Raw genomic sequence first — 20,818 nt, 5'->3', positions numbered from 1 at the left:
TTTCCTCTATTTCTTTGCATTGATCGCTGAAGAAGGCTTTCTTATCTCTTCTTGCTATTCTTTGGAACTCTGCATTCAGATGCTTATATCTTTCCTTTTCTCCTTTGCTTTTGCCTCTCTTCTTTTCACAGCTATTTGTAAGGCCTCCCCAGACAGCCATTTTGCTTTTTTGCATTTCTTTTCCATGGGGATGGTCTTGATCCCTGGCTCCTGTACAATGTCACGAACCTCATTCCATAGTTCATCAGGCACTCTATCTATCAGATCTAGGCCCTTAAATCTATTTCTCACTTCCACTGTATAATCATAAGGGATTTGATTTAGGTCATATCTGAATGGTCTAGCGGTTTTCCCTATTTTCTTCAATTTGAGTCTGAATTTGGTAATAAGGAGTTCATGATCTAAGCCACAGTCAGCTTCCGGTCTTGTTTTTGTTGACTGTATACAGCTTCTCCATCTTTGGCTGCAAAGAATATAATCAATCTGATTTCGGTGTTGACCATTTGGTGATGTCCATGTGTAGAGTCTTCTCTTGTGTTGTTGGAAGAGGGTGTTTGCTATGACCAGTGCATTTTCTTGGCAAAACTCTATTAGTCTTTGCCCTGCTTCATTCTGCATTCCAAGGCCAAATTTGCCTGTTACTCCAGGTGTTTCCTGACTTCCTCCTTTTGCATTCCAGTCCCCTATAATGAAAAGGACACCTTTTTTGGGTGTTAGTTCTAAAAGATCTTGTAGGTCTTCATAAAACCGTTCAACTTCAGCTTCTTCAGCATTACTGGTTGGGGCATAGACTTGGATAACTGTGATATTGAATGGTTTGCCTTGGAGACAAACAGAGATCATTCTGTCGTTTTTGAGATTGCATCCAAGTACTGCATTTTGGACTCTTTTGTTGACCATGATGGCTACTCCATTTCTTCTAAGGGATTCCTGTCCGCAGTAGTAGATACAGTGGTCATCTGAATTAAATTCACCCATTCCAGTCCATTTTAGTTCGCTGATTCCTAGAATGTCGACATTTACCCTTGCCATCTCTTGTTTGACCACTTCCAGTTTGCCTTGATTCATGGACCTGACATTCTAGGTTCCTATGCAATATTGCTCTTTACAGCATCGGATCTTGCTTCTATCACCAGTCACATCCACAGCTGGGTATTGTTTTTGCTTTGGCTCCATCCCTTCATTCTTTCTGGAGTTATTTCTCCACTGCTCCAGTAGCATATTGGGCACCTAATGACCTGGGGAGTTCCTCTTTCAGTATCCTATCATTTTGCCTTTCATACTGTTCATGGGGCAAGAATATTGAAGTGGTTTGCCATTCCCTTCTCTCCAGTGGACCATGACCCACCAGTCTTGGGTTGCCCTGCAGGCATGGCTTGGTTTCATCGAGTTAGACAAGGCTATGGTCCTAGTGTGATTAGATTGACTAGTTTTCTGTGAGTATGGTTTCAGTATGTCTGCCCTCTGATGCCCTCTTGCAGCACCTACCATCTTACTTGGGTTTCTCTTACCTTGAGCGTGGGGTATCTCTTCACGGCTGCTCCAGCAAAGCACAGCTGCTGCTCCTACCTTGGACGAGGGGCATCTCCTTACTGCCACCCTTCCTGACCTTCAACGTGGGATAGTTCCTCTAGGCCCTCCTGTGCCTGCTCAGCCACCGCTCCTGGTTGCTCCTCCCGGCCGCTGGCCCTGGCCTCAGGCGTGGGTGGCTCCTCCCAGCTGCTGCCCCTGGCCTCAGGCTCGGGGTGGCTCCTCAGGGTCACTGCCCCTGGCCTCGGGTGCGAGGTGGTTTCTCCCGGCTGCCCCTGACCTCGGACGCGGGGTGTCTCCTCCCAGCCGCCACTGGCCTCGGACGCGGGATGTGTCCTCCCGGCCGTTCCTGCGCCGTCGCAGCCTGGCACTCTGGGCTGCTGTCCCTGACTTCGGACGTGGGGTAGCTCTCGGCTGCGCTTATGCGCTTAGTGCGCTGGCCCGCCGCCGCCACCTGCGCTATGTAGATACCCGAAAAAAGTGAAAGCAGGGACTCAAACAGATACCGGTACAACCGTGTTCACAGCAACACTGATCGTAGTAGGCGAAAGGTGGAAACAACCCAGATGGCCGTCCGTGATGAGCGGATGAAGACGATGCGATCCATCCGCCATTAAAAATTAATTAAAAAGTAGTGATAGCATTATATGAAAGGAGAGAAGGTTAGTACTTCTCTTGACAAGAATGGAAGAGGCCCCTGGGCCTGACAAGCCTACGGTTAACGCGTTGCCTCGAAATTCGTGGCATCTAACCACTGTTTTTTGTATATGAACCCAGGTATGTGGAATCTACAAAAACAGTATGATCTCATTTGTAAAGCAGAAATAGAGACACAGACGTAGAGAACACACAGGGATCCTAAGGGGCAGGGAGGGGTGGGGTGAGTTAGTAGATTGGCTTATATATACTCTTGTTGCTGTTGTTCAGTTGCTAAGTCGTATCTGACTTTTTGCTACCCATGGACTGCCGCGTGCCAGGCTCCTCTGTCCTCTGCTATATCCTGGAGTTTGCTCAAATGCATGTCCACTGAGTGGGTGATGCTATTTAGCAGTTTCCTCCTTCGCCTCCCTCTTCTCTTTTTGCCTTCAATCTTTCCCAGCATCAAGGTCTTTTCCAGTGAGTGGGCTCTTCGCACCAGGTGGCCAAAGCTTCAGCTTCAGCATCAGTCCTTCCAGTGAATATACAGGATTGATTTCCTTTAGGATTAGCTGGTTTGATCTCCTTGCAGTTCAAGGGACTCTCAAGAGTCTTCTCCAGCACCACAATTCAAATGCATCAGTTCTTCGGTGCTCAGCCTTCTTTATGGTCCAACTCTCACATCTGTACATGACTGCTGGAAAAACCATAGTTCTCACTATATGGACCTTTGTTGTCAAAGTGACATCTCTGCTTTTTAATACCCTATCTAGTTTAGTCATAGCTTTCCTTCCAAAGAGCATGCGTCTTTTGGGTTCATGGCTGTAGTCCCTGGCCACAGTGATTTTGCAGCCCAGGAAAGTAAAATCTATCACTGCTTCCACTCCCCCCCTTCTGTTTGCCATGAAGTGATGGGACTGGTCAAGTCTAGGCAAGGCTATGGTTTTTCCAGTGGTCATGTATGGATGTGAGAGTTGGACTAGAAAGAAAGCTGAGCACAGAAGAATTGATGCTTTTGAACTGTGGTGTTGAAGAAGGCTCTTGAGAGTCCCTTGGACTGCAGGGAGATCCAACCAGTCCATCCTAAAGGAGATCAGTCCTGGGTGCTCATTGGAGGGACTGATGTTGAAGCTGAAACTCCAATACTTAGGCTACCTGATACGGAGAGGTGACTCATTTGAAAAGACCCTGATGCTGGGAAAGATTGGGGGCAGGAGGAGAAGGGGATGACAGAGGATGAGATGGTTGGATGGCATCACCGACACAACGGACATGGGTTTGGGTGGACTGTGGAAGTTGGTGATGGACAGGGAGGCCTTGCATGCTGCAGTCCATGGGGTCGCAAAGAGTCGGACACAACTGAGCGACTGAACTGAACTGAACTGATAGGACTGGATGCCATGATCTTAGATTTTTGAATGTTGAGTTTTAAGCCAGCTTTTTCACTCTCCTCCTTACCCTCATCAAGAGGCTCTTTAGTTCCTCTTCATCTGCATATCTGAAGCAGTATCATCTACGTATCTGAAGTTGTTGTTATTTCTCCTGGCAATCTTGATTTCAGCTTGTCATTCATCCAGCCTGGTATTTTGCATGATGTATTCCGCATATAAGTTAAATAAGCAAGGTGACAATATACAGCCCTGTCACACTCCTTTCCTAATTTTGAACAAATCAGTTGTTCCATGCAAGGTTCTAGCTGTTGCTTCTTGATCCGCATACAGGTTTCTCAGGAGATGGTAAGATGGTCTGGTTCTCCCATCTCTTTAAGAGTTTTCCACAGTTTGTTGTGATCCATGTAGTCAAAGGCTTTAGCGTAGTCCATGAAGCAGAAGTAGATGTTTTTCTGGAATTCTTGCTTTATCTATGATCCAGCGGATGTTGGCAATTCAATCTCTGGTTCCTCTGCCTTTTCTAAACCCAGCTTGTACATCTGGAGGTTCTTGGTTCACATACTGCTGAAGCCTAGCTTGCAGGATTTTGAGCATAACCTTGCTAGCATATGAAATGAGCGCAATTGTGTGCTGGTTGGAACATTTTTTGGCCTTGCCCTTCTTTGGGATTGGAATGAAAACTGACCTTTTCCAGTTCTGTGTCCACTGCTGAATTTTCCAAATTTTCTGACATATTGAGAACAGCACTTTCGCAGCATCATCTTTTAGGATTTGAAATAGTTCAGCTGAAATTCCATTACCTCCACTAGTTTTGTTCATAGTGATGCTTCCTAAGGCCCACTTGACTTCACACCCCAGGATGCCTGGCTCTAGGTGAGTGACCCCACCATCGTGGTTATCTGGGTCATGAAGACCTTTCTTGTGTGATTCTTCTGTGTTTTCTTGACACTTCTTCTTAGTCTCTTCTGCTTCTGTTATGTCCTTACCATTTCTACCCATTATTGTGTCCATCCTTGCAGGAAATGTTCCCTATCTCAAATTTTCTTGAAGGGATCTCTAGTGTTTCCCATTCTGTTGTTTTCCTCCATTTCTTTGCACTGATCATTTAAGAAGGCTTTCTTATCGCTCCTTACTATTCTCTGGAACTCTGGATTCAGTTGGGTATATCTTTCCCTTTCTCCCTTGCCTTTCGCTTCTCTTCTTTCCTCAACTATTTGTAAAGCCTCCTGTGTCTAAACTAGATGACGGATGAGAACTTCCTGTACTCAGGAACTCTACTCAGTGCTCCGTGGTGACCCTAAATGGGGAGGAAATCCAAAAGACGGGATATGTGTGTCCATAGAGTGGATCGACTTTGTTGTACAGCAGAGACTGACACAGCAGCGTAAAGCAACTATACTTCAATTTTTTAAAAAAAGGCAAAAAAAGAAAAAGCACTGATACATGCTACAATGTAGATAAAGCTTCAAAACATTATGCTCAGTGAAAAAAACCAGACATAAAAGGAGCCACATTCGATCCACATGAAATATCTAGAATATAAAAATCCGTAGAGACGGAAGGTAGATCAGTGGTTGCCAGGGGCGGTGGGGAGCGGCGATGGGGAGTGAGCGATTAATGGGTACAGAGTTTCTGTTTGGTGTGATGAAGAAGTTCTGGGAACAGACAGTGGTGATGATTGTACAACACTGTAAATCCAATTAATGCTAATGAATCGGACGCTTAAAAATGGTTAAAAGAGAAAAAAAAAATGGTTAAAATAGTAAATTTTGTATTCTATATTTTTATCACAATTAGAAAAAAAAATCCACCTCTTTTCCTCCACCATGGGAACTGGCCCCTGTCCACTTCCTGACCACACGCTACCTGGATCCAGCAGCCCCAGCCCTCCTGACTCTGTTCGGCTCCTCAGACAGCACAAGTCCAGTCCTGCCTCTGGGCTTTTGCACTAGCTATGCCCCCTGCTTAGAACTCTGTTCCCTGCCTGCATCAGTCTTATCCTTGAGTCTTCAGCTCTCCTATTGCCTCCTCAGGGAAGCCCTCCTGGACTTCCAGTTTGAAGTCACTTTTTGTTCAACTATTTATATAACAATGTGTGACCGATGTGGGAAACTGTCAGGCAGTGAAACAGAAGGCATGGGGACCAGGGAGGAGGGCACCACAGCCTCCCAGCTAGAAGAGGGTTGACTCAGCCTGCAGTGCAGCCACCCTCAGGGAAGTTAGGCCAGTGCTCATTGTAGAGGTGGGGACACTGAGTCCCGAAGAATGTGAGTGGTCCCACAGTGCCAGAGTCTGGGTCAGGACGCAGGTCCCTTGAGCACCCTCTGCTCCCCATTCTTACAGCAATTTGAGAACTGGCGGGAAAATCAGCCGGACAATTTCTTCGCGGGTGGGGAGGACTGCGTGGTGATGGTTGCACACGAGAGCGGGCGCTGGAACGACGTTCCCTGCAACTACAACCTTCCCTATGTCTGTAAGAAGGGCACAGGTACGCTTCTGGCCTGCCTCCCACCCCCTCCCCCGCCTGTCCCTCCTGCCCGTCACTGACCCATTGTTTCATCTGAGTTCTCAAGTGTGGCGTCACTCCAGCCCTGTTTTCACTCTTCACACGTGAGAGTACCCATTTCCCCCCAACCTCTCCAACTCTGTGTGTTCTCACACTTTTTGTTCTTTGTTCATCTAAGTCCTGAAAAAAACAGTATATCATTGTTTTCACAGTTTGCGTATGTTTGAGGATGAGAATAACCAGCTCTTTATATGTTGATAAGCTCTTGCATGTACTTTTCCTGTGACCTACCAGTTAATTGCCTTTGTGTAATTTTCTATAGGTTCATTGGTCTTATCGATTTGTAAGAGCTCTTTACATATTAAGTATATATATATGTATATATATCTGTATATATAGATATAGATTCTCATGTCCTCCTTTCGCTTACACTTTTCTTCATTCTGGCTTCTGTTTCTTTGCCAGTTTTCGTGTCCTTTCTTCATTTCATTTGCTCGGATTATTCTTGCCTCCCATCTCCTTTGTTCGCATCATGCCTGAGTATTACAGGGTGAGATGGGTCCAGGAGGTTCCTGCCCCTCAGAGGGCTCCTGGTTTGAGTGGAGGAGACAGACATATTCACTTCTAGCCTTTCAGGGTCACAGCTGGGCAAAGGGGGGCCTGTTGCGGGTCCCTCTCGACAGGAGTTGGAGCCAGTTTGGCGCTAGTCCCGTCCGCTTCTCTAACGGGAAGCCCCTCTGTCCCCAGTGCTGTGTGGTCCCCCTCCAGCAGTGGAGAACGCCTCGCCCATTGGCGCCCGCAAAGCCAAGTATAACGTCCATGCCACAGTGCGCTACCAGTGTGATGAAGGATTTGCCCAGCACCATGTGGCCGTCATCCGGTGCCGGAGCAATGGCAAGTGGGACCGGCCCCAAATCGTCTGCACCAAACGTAAGTGGCTTCCCCCAGACATCCCAACCCGTGTGTCCAGCTATATATAGTCTCCAGTTAAACACCTCGTGATTATACACATTGATCTGACTGGCTGTCTGCCATAATACGCCCTTGCCGATAAACGAGAACTTACCAGCCTACCTGGTGTTCCCTCCATTTCCCCCTCCTCCAAGGAGGCCTGTTGTGTCAGGCCCCCCACCTCTCACTGGCTTTTGACATGTTTCTGTCCTCCCTTGCTTCCCTGCAGCCAGACGGTCCCATAGGATGCGGCGACACCACCATCACCACCAGCATCACCACCAGCATCGCCACCACAAATCTCGCAAGGAGCGCAGAAAACACAAGAAGCACCCAGCAGAGGACTGGGAGAAGGAAGAAGGGAATTTCTGTTGAAGAACCAGGCATAAGAAAGCACAACCTCCTTCCCACACCTCCCTTGGAGCCTTCACCTGGGGAGACAGAGCCCAGAGAGAAACAAGAGGGTCCGGAAGCCCCTGAGCCCCAAACCACATCCCCCCACCATCCATTCCCACTTGTAAAAAGCTCCTCTCTCCTCCTTCTCACATACACAAGGTCCTCTTGGCAGGTGCAGCCATGTGTCTGGAAAGTCAGTTCTAGTGAGGCTGACCTCTGGGAGCATCTCCCAGTGGAGGGAAGCACAATTGGCAGAGATCATTCTTTGCAGGGGTTTAGTCTTTTGCTGGCAAGGCTCATTGCCAGTTGTGAAAATAAGGCTTTGATAAGGGTGCAAGAATGTGTGTTTGGATTTGCACTAAGGAATTGCTTTGACTGCCAGAATTCCAGATTAGTTAACTGTCAGATGTCCTGGGAGCAGGCTGAAGCCTTTAGTGAAGGTCATTGGCTTTGGGAGTAGACTATTATATGGAAGCACACTGCTTGAACTTGATGACTGCTCTTCCTTCAACGTGGACTTCTGCCCAAGCTTGGTCCTTAGTCTTGGTGGATAAACGGAGTGTGGAATTCCTATGTGCTGAATTCTGGGAATGTTTTTTTGAACAACATCCTTCCAGGGTTAGGGGTCAGAATAGTCAGAGAAATTTGTGGACAGGGAAGGGCATTTGTGTTGCTGGCTTTCCCAGGTCTAGTCCAGTGCTGAGATTTGGGTCTAATCCAGTGCTGAGATTTGGGTCTAGTCCAGTGCTGAGATTTGGGTCTAGTCCAGTGCTGAGATTTGGGTCTAGTCCAGTGCTGAGATTTGGTGGTTTTCCATGTGTGGTGAATTTTATGTGCACCCAAACGCACACACACAGATGAGAGGACGTTTAGGGCTTGACAAGCCCAGGTTTCTTCCCCCTCCATCTCTCAGGGAGACAAAGAACCTCCTTTGTGGACCAAGGAGGTGCCACGTTTTCTAGCTCAGTGCCCATATCCATCCCTCAAGCAGACCTTGGTAGTGCTCCTGCCCTGGGTCCCATCCCTCCCCTCAGCCCATTCATTGCCTGGTGGACTAGAAACGCTTAACCCTTGAAGTAGTAACATCTACCTATGGTAATGTAGAGAGTTGTGCTGTGTTAAAACCGAAATAGACACACACACATTTTTCTTTTAGTCTTTTAGTTTTTCAAGTGATAAAGAAATCACCTTGCCTTCCTCCCCAGAATCTACAATGTGTAAAGCGTCTCCCCAAGCCAGATCTCTGGATCAGCGTCCTGGTCTCTGGCAAGGAAAGATCCACAGTTTTTCCTCCATGTCCTTTGTCCACTCTCAGCCTCTCTAGTTTGGGTAACATCTGTGGATTAGTGTTAAAAACCACAGTGGAGCATGGCCCTGTGCAGGAAAGAAAACTAAGCAAATATGTGGTCCATGGAAGGGTTCAGTAGAGGAAGAAGTGGATTGACTGAGCCTGTATCCCTCCAGGGAAGTCATAATCATAGATGACAGCTATGGACTAGGTACCAAGCTAAGGGCTCCCACACTGCCTTCTTGAATCTTCTCAACAGCCCAGTGACTTAGGAACCATTATTTTCCCATTTTACACAAGACAAAACTGAGGCTCAGATAAGCAAAAGGCACTGGCTTGCAAGACGAATAAGGATTTGGCCCTGCCTCTGGCTGCTTCCAAACCCTACTCTCTATTGTGGGGAAAGAAGTTGAAACTTAATTATGCTCAACACACAGGAAGATTTAGGAAAAGACTGAGAAGTCCAAACTAGACCCACATCCTTGACAATGATCTTTAGTCTTCCCTGCCGTAGACATTATCCACTATCCCACCTTACGCTTATTGTTGAGAAAGCCCAGGAATATAGGTTTGCCTTCTAGCTTTGATAATTCCTCTTGGTTTAAAAAACATAATAACACATCTCAGTCGTCCATGTCACAAAAGAATCTCCCTTTGTTTGGAGTGGTGGGGGACTCTAGAGGTGCAACCTTTTTGAGGGGTCTTGGTTTATTCTCCTTGCCCTTGGCCCCTTCCGCCCCTTGCCCTGCCCACACCCCAGCTCCACGGCAGGAGGGGGCTTCGATCTTTTCTAAAGTGGGTGGTTTGTCTTTTGGTCTTCCCCTTTGAGGTGTGCATGTGTCTGCGTGTGCCGCGTGTGTGGCATGCGTGTGAGTGTGTGTGCGCGTGAACAGCTTTGGGTTCCGTTGGTTTTGCTGTCAGCTGCAGTGTTCCATGGGTCTGTGGTATCTGACACTGTGGACATTAATGTACTTCTTGGACATTTTAATAAAATTTTTTAACAGTTCAACCTGCCCCTTGACACCTTCATTCAGTCATTCAGCAAAGACTTACTGAGCAGCTATTATGAGCCATGTACTATGTTGGATGTTGGGGAGATAGTGATGAACAGGACAGATGTGATGCCTGGGAGGTGGTCAGGGAGATCTTCCTGGAGGAGGTGAACAGAATCTAAAGGAAGAATAGTGTTAACTGGATGAAGAAGGGAAGAAAGCAAGAGAGTTTCAGGTAGAGGGAAGAGTAAAAGTGAAAGTCTCCTTGCAGAAGGGAACATGGTTCATTTGAGAAACAGTAAATTGTCCATAGTGGCTGGGAGAGAGTGACAGAGGTAGACAGTGGGGGGACATGAGGTCAGAGAGGCAGAGGATGAGGCACGCAGGGCAATATGGGCTGCATGAGGAGTGTGGGCGTTATTCTAAAAGCAGTAATGACAAAAAGCAACATAAACAAGATCAAAAGGCAAATGCCAAGCTTGGAAACAAGTTTCAGATCAGAGATAATGGAATTGTTGCCTTAAAGAGCTCCTACAATTAAATCTGTGTCCCCGGCATTGGCAGGTGGATTCTTATCCACTGAGCTACCAGTCCACAACAGGAACAAACAAACAAACAAACAAACACAACAATCAATCCAATAGCCAAATGGGCAAAGGATATGAACAAAAAGCTCAAAGAAAAGAAAACAAGATGGCTGTTAAGCTACAAAATATGCTCGATAAAATAATACACAATTTTCAGATTACCAAGAAACACAGTTAGGACATATAAATAAAAGGAAAGGATAAATTTCACAAGAGGGAGGTTTTGCGTATTTTAATGATGACAATGTATTTGAACTGAGAATGATTTATGATTTACTCAACAGCCTGCAGCTAAGGTCAAAGTGGAGGATGGTCAGCTTCACGTGACAAGTGAATTGCAAGTGACAACCACAGAGAGAGATTCTTTTTCACCTAATAAGCTGGCCAAGGCAACAAGTGATGACACATGTCGCCGGTGAAGGTGTATGGAAATCAGCAAGTGCATCTATCGTGAAATGAGTGAAAGTCACTCAGCTGTGTCTGACTTTTTGAGATCCCCATGGGCTAATACAGTCCATGGAATTCTCCAGAACAGAATACTGGAGTGGGTAGCCTTTCCCTTCTCCAGGGAATCTTCCCAACCCAAGAACTGAACCAGGGTCCCCTGCATTGCAGGCAGATTCTTTACCAGCTGAGCCACCAGGGAAGAACCACATCTGCTGCTGCTGCTGCTGCTGCTGCTGCTAAGTCGCTCCAGTCGTGTCCGGCTCTGTGCGACCCCATAGACGGCAGCCCTCCAGGCTCCCCCCGTCCCTGGGATTCTCCAGGCAAGAACACTGGAGTGGGTTGCTATTTCCTTCTCCAGTGCATGAAAGTGAAGAGTGAAAGTGACGTTGCTCAGTCATGTCCAACTTGGGGACCCCATGGACTGCAGCCCACCAGGCTCCTCCGTCCATGGGATTTTCCAGGCAAGAGTTCTGGAGTGGGGTGCCATTGCCATCTACTACTAATGGGCTATAAATTGGCCTCACCTCTGGGAATAGTTGGAAATCCTATCAAAATGGCAAATCTTGACCCCTTGATCAAACAACTCCTGATATCATCCTCCAGTTATACACACTGGTGTGATGACCGTGGTACTTATTACTAACAACAGAATATGGGAAATGTGCAAATGGCCACTATTAGGAGACTGGTTACAAAAGTTATGGTGCATCCAAAGAGCAGCGCCAATCTTTAGAAGAATGCTAGCAGCGGAGGGGAGTGATTTTTTTACAAGCTGAAGGAAGCCAGTCCCCAAATATATTATTAAGTAAAAAACAGAGTTACTTTAAAAGTATGTATGGCACACAAATGTTCATAGCAGTGTTATTCACAATAGAGATGGAAAATACCCAAATGTCCATTAACCAATAAAAGAATAAACAAAATGTGATATGTATATATATATGAATATTATTCAACCATAAATATCATATGGAAAGGAGCCAGACACAAAAGGAACACATACTGTAGGATTCCACTTATATAAAATATCAGGACTGCGTAGATCCATACAGATGGGAAGTAGATTAACAGTTGTCAGAGCAGGGAGAGAGGGCAGGGAGAAATGGAGAAACTGCTTAATGGGTATGGGGTTTTCTTTGGGGTGATGAAAATGATAGAGATGATAGCTGCACAGCGCTGTGACTGTACCAAATGCCACCAAATTGAAGTCTTTAAAATGTTTATAATGGTGAGTTTCATACCATGTGAAATTTTACAACATAAAAAGTATATATTGGGATTTCTCTGGTGGCCCAGTGGCTAAGACTCTGCACTTCCAACGCAAGGAGTCTGGGCTTTATCCCTGGTGATCCCCGGGCTTTGTCCCTAGATCCCACATGCCACAATTAAAGATCCTGCGAGCCACAGTGAAGATCAAAGACCCCGCGTGCTACAACTAAGACTCAGTGCAGCCAAACACATAAGTAAACAAATAAGAGGATACGTTGCCTGCTTCCATTTGTGTAAAAGTGAGGAGGAAAATGATACATGCATGTTTCCTTGAATGAATATAAAACCTCTTCCGAAGGACATGTAGGAACTCTTAGATGTCTCTGAGAAGTGCACTGGCTGCTGGAAGACAGGAGACAGATGCTTTCCTGAATATCTAGCTTCCGGAGGGGCTCCACTCCAGGTGGGCTCTTGAGGCCTCCACTTCAACAGTACAGAGACCCAGCAGAAAGAGGGTTCCTTTGATCCTATCGGTCCATCAAAATCCCAGGGCCTGCATCTCATTGGTCTCCCCGGGCCATGTCCACCCCTGGACGCATTAGGGTCTCCCAGGAACATGAGTCACAGCACTCACTGTTCAGTGGAGTCAGCCCCTCTGACTTACAGAATGAAAGAAGGAAAACTTAGCTACCCAGGGCACAACCAGGATGACGGACCCCAAGGAAGAGAGAAAGGATGTCAGCAGGGAAAAGGAGGGGTGAAAGAAATCTCACGCACTCATCTCCAGAAAAATGACCCATTACCATTCTCCTATGCAAGGAAGCTAAGGCTCAGTTGGAGCCCAAGGCTCTCTAACCCTGACTTCAGATGAGTGGTTGGAATTTCTAGGAGTTCTGTCCCATCTGATATTGAAGCACCAGCAGTTAAATCAACCATCCCACTTCTCCAGCCATATCAGACATTTACACTTCTTTTTTCTCTTCTCCTTTCTTTGTATCCCAGAAACTTTTCACTACTTCTTAGCCCACACTCCCCTGACCCCGACCTTCACCCCACCCCATGGAAAATACGCAACTTCTCTGCCTTCCTGATGCAGGAAGTCAACATCCAGTTTCACACACTTTGTTTCCAAGCGACTGAGAGGAACGTTGGGTTGGTTAGTGACCCAGTTAGGACAGGGCTGAGAAGGGCCAGACCCATGGGAGGTGGCTCAAGGGAGAGAGGAACATGATGGGGGAAGGGAGAGGATAGAGAGGTTGGGGAGAGGGAATGAATGGTCCTGAGGAATGAGAGAAGTTTCCCAACCAAATCATCACCGAGCCCCCCTGCTGCCCCAGCTGAAAAACATTTTGTCTACCAATGTGCATTTTTGAAGGAACTACCCACCAACTGCCTCATTTTCTCACTCATCAAAAAAAAAGAAAAAATTTATTGAGCCCCCACTGTAACACTTTGCACTCACTGGGACCTTAAGAGCAGCCCTGGTACAGAGGAGGAAACAAGGTCAGGGGTATCATCACTTGGTCACAGAGGCAGAATTCAAACTCAGGCACACCTGGTCTCCAAACCCACAGATGAGTTTCCTGGAGACGGATGTGACAATAGGAGGGCTCCAGGAAGGACCCCAGCGCTACTCCAGGCAAGACTTAGAAACTGGGGTCTCCAACAGCTGGGGTGGCCTTGTTCATGGACAGTCTCCCTGAGCCAGCTGTTAACACTGGGGAGTTTGACTGGGTCCTGACTTGTTAACACAAATCGCCCCTTAGAACCTGGAGTTCAGAGTGGAGAAGGGAAATGTGGGGGTAGGGAGGGTAGAAAAGGAGAGAGAACCTCAGGGAGAATGGGGATGTGGTCTCAGAGAGGAAAAGAGGAGCCTCACACTTGCATAGCACAAAGGGTTGGGGCACACCAGGGTCTCATTGCTCATCTGGGTGTTGCAAGGTTTTCTCGTACACAGCGGTTGTCTGGGATGGAGTTAGCGTGCAAACGAAGGGTATCCAGCAGCTCCAGAAGTTCGCCTGGAGCTGGGCCCATCCGGTGAAGGGGCAGCCGTTAAGCCCTATAGAGCAAGTTCGGCCCATGGTAAGAAGTTCCTGAGGACTGGGAAGTCAGTTGTCATGGAGATGACGCTGGCAGCCTCTATGGTGACAATGTGGAGGGGCGGGCCCTACCTACAAGAGAAAGCCTAAGGGGACAGGTGTTCTGTTATTTCAGATATCGGAGTTTAGTCTCCATGGCAACAGCTGCTGGGTCCAAGCCGCTTGGGGGCGGAGCTTGGAGAGGAGCAGGGAGCTGGGGCGCCCGCGGAAGGGAGCAGCCTGTTTCCATGGTGAGAGCTGGAGAACCGAGCGTTGGGTCACTCTCAGGACAGTTAGAGGAGAGGGTGGTCTCCTTGGCTGTTGGTCAGGGTGAGGACAGTGGGAGTGAAGCTGTAGGTCCCTGGGGTAAAGGCGGGTAAGATGGGAAACGTGTGGTATCCATGGTTACAGCTGGAGGAGGGAGGCACTAACTCCATGGGTGTGACTGGTGAAGGAAGGGCTGTGTGACTCTAGGTGACAGTGGAAGCTGGGCTGGTCGCCTTGGTAACAATGGGAAGTGGGGCAATTTGTCTCCATAGCACATGACATGGATTTTACGGGTCCCTGGGCCCGGGAGATGGTCTCTGAGGTGACAGCCAGGGGGGGGGCCATCAGGTAAAGGCAGGCTTGTTCCCTCAGAGAGGATCTGAGGGATGCGCCGCAGGCGCCCGCCACGCGAGCCAGCTGGGGCGTGCATTAACAGTATTAACAGTGACAGACACGGGTGGTGTCCCCTGAAACTGAAGGGGTGGGACTGTTCTCCACAGTGACCTGGAGACATGACCTGTTATTCTGGAAACTCGGGGGGACTCGTGGGAGAAAGGGAGAGAATGGGAGTAACCAACCTCCAGGTTACGCTAGGGAAGAGGACAGGTGCCCACAGTGTCCATGTGACCATGGGCGTGTGGCCAGCTGACGAACTCAGAGGCTTCTGGTTTCTCTATAGATGGTGGGTAGGAGGGCTCAGGGTCCAGGTGGCCTTAGGGACCAGTCTACCGTCTCCGGGCAGATGCATAGGACGTGTGGCCAGTCTCCAGATAATCCCGGGGGTCCAGCCTCCAGGCGACCATGGGGTAAGTTTGGGAAGGTTTCCGGAGACGTGTCCAGTGTTCAGGAGACCTCAGAGTCTGTTGGGCTCCAGGGATTCGCAGAGGGTGTGCCTCATCTCCCAGGGAAAGTTGGGAGAGGAGGCCCAATCCACCGTTTAGAAAAGGTAGGGCTCGGTCGATCTCCAGGGGACTCCAAGGGACTTGGCTCTGAGAACTGGCCAGACTCTGGGGGCCTCAGAGGGCGTGGCCAGGGGTTAAGGACCGCTGGAGGTCTGGTCACCTTGCAGGGCACCGCAAAGAGCGTGGCCAGTCTCCAGGTGTGCGGTCAGTCCACGCCGCAGGGCACTCGGCCAGCCGCCAAGCGCCCCCGCGGCCCACGGCCCAGGCCTAGACGCGCAGCGGGGTCCACGCGGCGGGGTCTCGCGCGCCTCCGGCCCACCCGCCGCCTCCAGCCCAGCCCCAGCCCCAGCCTCCAGGGGCGGGGTCCGGCGCGCCAGGCGCTCGGTAGCAGTAGACGCCGAAGAGGCGGCGCGAGGCGTCGGGAAAGCCGAGGCTGCGTACACCCGGCCGGCGGCCGCCGCAGCGCGCGCGCGGATTCACGATGGGGTAGCGTGCGCTCCCGTCCGCCAGCCAGCCTGCGGTGCAGCGGTCCAGCAGCTGCAGCTTCCACGCGGCGAAGAGCTGCCCCACCTTGGCTACGGCGGCGCCGCGCGCTGCGCAGGCGCGCGCCGCTCCGGAGAAAGGCACCGGCCGCAGTGGCTTCAGGAAGAACACGCGCCCTGCAGAGGGTTGGGTAGGAGTGATTAGGGCTGCTCTTGGGGCTGGGCCTCCTCGGATTTCAGGACTCCCTCTCGCCTGCCGCCCAGGAAACAGCCTCAGGATTCAGAAACTTCACCCGCTCCCCTGCAGCCCGGGACCACGGCCTCGGCTAGAGCAGTGCTGGTGTCAGGCTTTGTTTGATTGCCGCGCCTTGGCTATACTAGGGACCTCCGGGTCCGGACACCTGAGGATAGGTGTGGAGAGGAAAGGCGAGGAGAGAACACTGGGCACAGTGGGAAAGAATCTCGAGACGGGCCTGGGGATGGGAGGGTCTCATGGGTGGGGCGGGGCCCGGGCCAGCGGTGGGCAGGACCTTCCTCCCAGGGGTGGGGCCTACGCACCCGGGAGGTTGGATGTGAAGCAGAAGGCGTCGTAACGTTCTTCTGCGTTGTGGCGGTAGCCGTAGTTGCGCACACCTCCTGAGGCTCCGCCGCCAGCCCCGGCGCTCCCGGCCCCGCCCAGGCCGCCGCAGGGCTCCCGGGGCTGGCTCACCGGGTACTGCACCGAGCCGTCGCGCAGCCAGCCCGCGTTGCACCAGTCCAGACCGTCGCGCCAGGCCGCGTGCAGCTGCTCAGCCGACGCCAAGATGCCGTCCTGCTCAGAGCACGCGCGTTGAGCCTCGGCGAAGGTTAGCTTGTAGCGGCCTCCACGAGGGTGGTAAGGGAAGACTACACCTGAGAGGGTACACAAGGGTCAGCTCGGAGCGCCCCCCCCCCAACTCGCACCCACCTACCTGACATCAGGGGTGTCACCTTTCAGTCCATCCCTCACTCTGGCTTCAGACCTCACCAGCCTTTCCCCAGCTCATATCCCTCATACTTCCTTTGCCTTAAACTTGGGATTCACTTGACTCTCCTCTTTGACACACTTAATCGTGTCCACCTCCTTTCCACCCCTGGAGACCTTTGTTTGTGTTCTTTCCATCTTTCCACTTGTAGAACTCCTATTCATCCTTAAAAACCCAGCTCCCACATCCCTGCTTCCTTTAGTTCTATGTGCTTCTGACATTCTTCCAGCATTGGGACCTGCCTTCTGGTCAAATTTTGAGCCCACCGAGCTGACTCCCCCACGCTAGGAGCCCATGAATATTTGATCCTAGACAAAGAGCTCTTTGGTCTCCAGGATTACCTAGGACATTTCCCATTGGTTTCCCATCTACCTTCTGTTCGTGAACTCCTCCCTCATCAGAATCACAGTCAACTCAGCTCACTAGCATTCTGTGTGTCTGTGTTTAGGGGGAGGACTTTGTGGGTGCAGAGGCATCTCTCAGCAGTTGCAGGAAGGATCAAACAGGAACCAGAGAGAAGAGCTGAAGCCTGAGACTGGAGTTTGAGTCTTGGCTCTGCCACTCACTGGCACGTGTCCTGGTCAAGACTCTAACCTCTCTGAGCCAGTTGCCCATCTGCTAGTTAATAGCGTCTTACTCAGGCGTTTTGGGAAAATTACATGAGAAGACTCCAGAGAGCTCTTCAACCAAGCTCCTGGCACATAGAAAACACCCAATAAAGGAGAGCTGCTTTTGTTATTGTTGTTATTCTCTCTTGTTGGGAAGTTCAGCAAGGGAGGGCTAAGAAATCTCTCCTAGAGTGTTCTAAGGTGGAGTGAGGAAAGCAACTAAATGGAAGGGAATTCTTCGAATAGAAACGCCACCTCTCAGCTCCACGGTCAGCCAATCAGAGCAACCCATCTCCCAGGCACAGTGATTGGCTCGTGGATAGGCACATGACTCAAGCTGGGCCAATGAGGGGCAACTCTGGGACTCTAGGTAAAACTTAAAGGAAATTGATTGCCAAGCTGGGAGGGTGGAAGCCTGGCACTACTTTTTGTTTCCAACGCGGGAAACTTGTCCAAGGAAAGCCCACCCAGGGAAGCGGAGCTGAGGGAAGGATTCCTGAAATGGTCTGAGTGCCTAGAGCTCCCTGTGCCTGAATTCTTCTGCAGGGTTTCCCAACATCTTCGCTATTGACGTTTTGGATTGGATGATTCTTTGCTTGGGCGAATTGCCTATGCTTTGTGGGATGTTTCACAGCATTCCTGGCCTCTCCCCGCTATACACCACCATAACCTGCTTCTAGACGTTGCTGATATCCCTGAGGAGCAAAATCACCCCAAATCAGAACCATTATCCTACCCCACTGAGCTGCTAAATCCCTTCAGGCCAACTTGACTTGGTTTCTGTCCTTGCAATATCCTCTCTCCTCCCTTAGAAACGCGATTCGTCCTGCCCACAGTCTGGTCACCTTCCAGGTCCAGCTTGACCATGCCCGTGTCATCCTCCAGCTCGTTAGTGACCTCGCACTCATAGCGCCCGTAGTCCTGTAGCGTGACGTTTCGGAGAACCAGGGAGGCATCCCCGGGCCCATCGCCCTGCAGCTCAGCCCGCCCGCGGTAGCTGCCAAACGCTCGGTGCTGGGGGCCCAGCGCCACGAAGACATCGGCAAAGGCCAGCGGGTCCACCACCTTGGTCCACTTGAGGCGGACGCCGTCGTGGCCGTGGGTGGCTGCCTCGTAGTGGTAGCGGCAGGGCAAGACGATGGTGCCACCCCGGTGGCTGACCACCTGTCCCGGCGCTGTCTGCACCACCACTGAGCCCGATTCCCCCTCTGTGGACGACCAAAGAGGGTTAAGAAGCCCTAGGGGCGGGGCAGGAGCACCTGGGGAGCGGGGCCCAGGGAAGGGGGTGTAGGAAGAAAAGTTGGGTGAGAGTCAGGAAATCAGAAAGGTAAAGGGGCTCCAGGAGGAAATTAGGGAGGGGGCGGGGACTCAGAGCGGGAGGAGCTGGGTGGGGACTGTGGCTATCAGGACCGCCCAGCACCCTCCCTCTTTCCCTCTCCGAGCACAAGGGCGATCCTATTTGCCCACGGCCTGTGCGGGGCAAGATCCGCTTCTACGTCCCTGACTCACCCAGCACGTGCACGACCTTCTTCCGGCCGCGCTGCGCCTCCGCCGCGGCGGTGAGCAGCAGGACTCCCCACGCAGCTGCCCAAAGCGCGCCGGGACCGAGGGCCGCCCGAGCACACACCTGGGGACACCCAGCGCTCAGTCCAGCCTCCTGACTCTGCCCTTTCAGAAGACTAGCCCCCTGCCCCCTGGCCTTCCTTTCTCGCAGCGAGGACTTCTTACATGCCCAGGTCCCCAGCCAGCCAGGGTCCCAAGGAGAAGGCTAGCGGACTCTCCCCCCACCCCACTCTCCTGGGACCTCACGACCCTTGCCTTTGCGCAAAGCTCACGCCCCTGGACTCACTCTCCCTTAGTTCTGCGTGGGCAACCCGCCTGCCCCCGCGAACCCCAACACCGGAGACCCTGAGCCCCGCCCCCTTCTCTCTCTCTCTCTCTCCGGCCCAGGCCAGAGATTGGGGAGGAGGGAGGAGGGGCAGAGGAGCTGGAGCAGCGGCAGCGGCAAGGTTATCTGTACGCCAGGAGACTGCAGCAAACCCGTGCAGATGGGGGTGGGGGGCGAGGGGGTGGTAGAAGCGGAGACAGCAAGAGACACAGAAAGAAGGCGAGAACAGGAAAAGAGACTGAGACAGAGAAAAGCACGGAGAGCTGGGGACAGAAGGGCAGAGACAGGGGAGAGGGGGGAAAGATGGAGAAGCAGAGTCACAAAGGGGGAGAGAGAGAAGAGAGAGTGCCAGAGCGAGACACAACAGGGCAAGGAAAGACGGAGAGGGACAGAGACAGAGAATACTGAGAGAAAAGAGAGAGAGCAAGAGGGAAAGAGGGAAGAGGGAGACACGGGTGCAGGGAGAGACACTGAGAGAGACGGAGAGGAAAGGGACCGCGGTGGCCGGGGAGAAGGAAAGAGAAAAGTAGGGAGAGACCTAGAAGAACAAGAAAAGGAGAGGCGGAGATGGGAAGAGTGGGAGAGAAAGAGATACAAGAAGGTGAGAGATAGAGGTGGGGGAGGCGAGAGGGGGAGAAGGGCTAAGGAGGGGAACACTGAAACGTGTAGATTCAGAGACACAGAATCCCAGAGAAGGACCTGCCGAACCCACGGTCCCACTCACCATCCTGCCGGTGCGGCCCTCGCCCAACGGCCCCCAGGCGCTGGGACTGCGTTCCCCTGCACACCCGGGAAAGACTGGACAGATCCCAGCAGACAGCGCAATCCTGGCGTCTGCCTGCAAGGGGAGCAGGGAGGGAAGGAGGCAGGCGGTCGGGTGGGGGGGGCGTTAAAGGGGACATGGTAGCACCTGCTCTGGGGAGAGGTGGCGATGGGCACAGATGGAAGAAGGGTGCCCTGAACAGTGGGTACCAAGCCAGGTCCCAGCCTGGGACTGACCTGGGTCAGAAGAGGAAAGTTTCGGGTCTCAGTTCAACTATCTTTTAAATGGAGGGGGAGTGGTCTCATGATGCCCCATGTGGGCAGAAGGGCTGAGTAACCTGGGAGAGGGCGTGCAGGTCTCAGTTTCCCCATCTGTCACTGTGTGTGTGCTAAGTCGCTCCAGTCGTATCCGACTCTGTATGACCCCATGGACTATAGCCCGCCATCTGTCCATGGGATTCTGTCCATGGATTCTCCAGGCAAGAATACTAGAGTGGGCAGCCATCAAAGGGTCCAGGGCTTCAGCAGCCAAAGATGCTCACTCTGGGATGGGGACCCCACAACAGTCACACAACCTGCGAGGGGACCTGCAGCAACGGCTCAAGTCTGGCTCCTCCCCTCACTCGATGCCTCAGTTTCCACATCTAAGATATGGAGTTCTGGGTCTTTGGTGATGATCTAGTGGCTAGACATACTATCAGTTCAGTCACTTGGTCATGTCCAACTCTTTGTGACCCCATGGACTGCAGCATGCCAGGCTTCCCTGTCCATCACCAACTCCTGGAGCTTACTCAAACTCATGTCCATCGAGTCAGTGATGCCATCCAACCATCTCATCCTCTATTGTCCCCTTCTCTTCCTGCCTTCTATCTTTCCCAGCATCAGGCTCTTCTG

At 51.1% G+C, this 20,818-nt stretch overlaps 2 protein-coding genes and 1 non-coding gene across 5 annotated transcripts in view; 2 read left to right on the top strand and 1 right to left on the bottom strand.

The window, feature by feature from the left end:
- Positions 1-9,707, top strand: part of NCAN (neurocan) — a 40,778-nt gene extending 31,071 nt beyond the window's left edge. For all 3 annotated transcript variants that reach the window (XM_042249576.2, XM_060415363.1, XM_027969350.3), the window contains 3 exons: positions 5,901-6,045; positions 6,811-6,993; positions 7,244-9,707. In XM_042249576.2, coding sequence (XP_042105510.1) covers positions 5,901-6,045; positions 6,811-6,993; positions 7,244-7,389 — 474 coding nt within the window. In that variant the 3' untranslated portion in view covers positions 7,390-9,707. The remainder of the gene's footprint in view (positions 1-5,900; positions 6,046-6,810; positions 6,994-7,243) is intronic.
- Positions 2,171-2,293, top strand: LOC114115095 (U6atac minor spliceosomal RNA). Its single transcript, XR_003589592.2, has one exon. It is a non-coding gene; the product is annotated as a U6atac minor spliceosomal RNA (small nuclear RNA).
- A 3,635-nt stretch (positions 9,708-13,342) lies between the features above and the next one.
- Positions 13,343-19,998, bottom strand: HAPLN4 (hyaluronan and proteoglycan link protein 4). Its single transcript, XM_027969218.3, has 5 exons — positions 19,887-19,998; positions 18,784-18,901; positions 18,120-18,482; positions 16,221-16,553; positions 13,343-15,839 (listed from the first exon to the last, which is right to left on the bottom strand). The coding sequence occupies exons 1-5, from the start codon at positions 19,887-19,889 to the stop codon at positions 15,448-15,450; spliced, it is 1,209 nt and encodes a 402-aa protein (XP_027825019.2). The 5' UTR covers positions 19,890-19,998; the 3' UTR covers positions 13,343-15,447.
- Positions 19,999-20,818: the final 820 nt, after the last annotated feature.

Source organism: Ovis aries, chromosome 5 (assembly GCF_016772045.2).
Source record: "Ovis aries strain OAR_USU_Benz2616 breed Rambouillet chromosome 5, ARS-UI_Ramb_v3.0, whole genome shotgun sequence".
NCBI lineage: Eukaryota > Metazoa > Chordata > Mammalia > Artiodactyla > Bovidae > Ovis > Ovis aries.
This window is presented reverse-complemented; position numbering and strand designations above follow the sequence as displayed.

What these genes read in the sequence shown, in the direction of transcription:
- HAPLN4 (XM_027969218.3), bottom strand. An exon ending in GAAGGTCGTGCACGTGCTGG is followed by an intron (nt 18,483 to 18,783) that starts GTGAGTCAGGGA and finishes GGTCGTCCACAG; the next exon opens with AGGGGGAATCGGGCTCAGTG. An exon ending in GGTCAAGCTGGACCTGGAAG is followed by an intron (nt 16,554 to 18,119) that starts GTGACCAGACTG and finishes GTACCCTCTCAG; the next exon opens with GTGTAGTCTTCCCTTACCAC.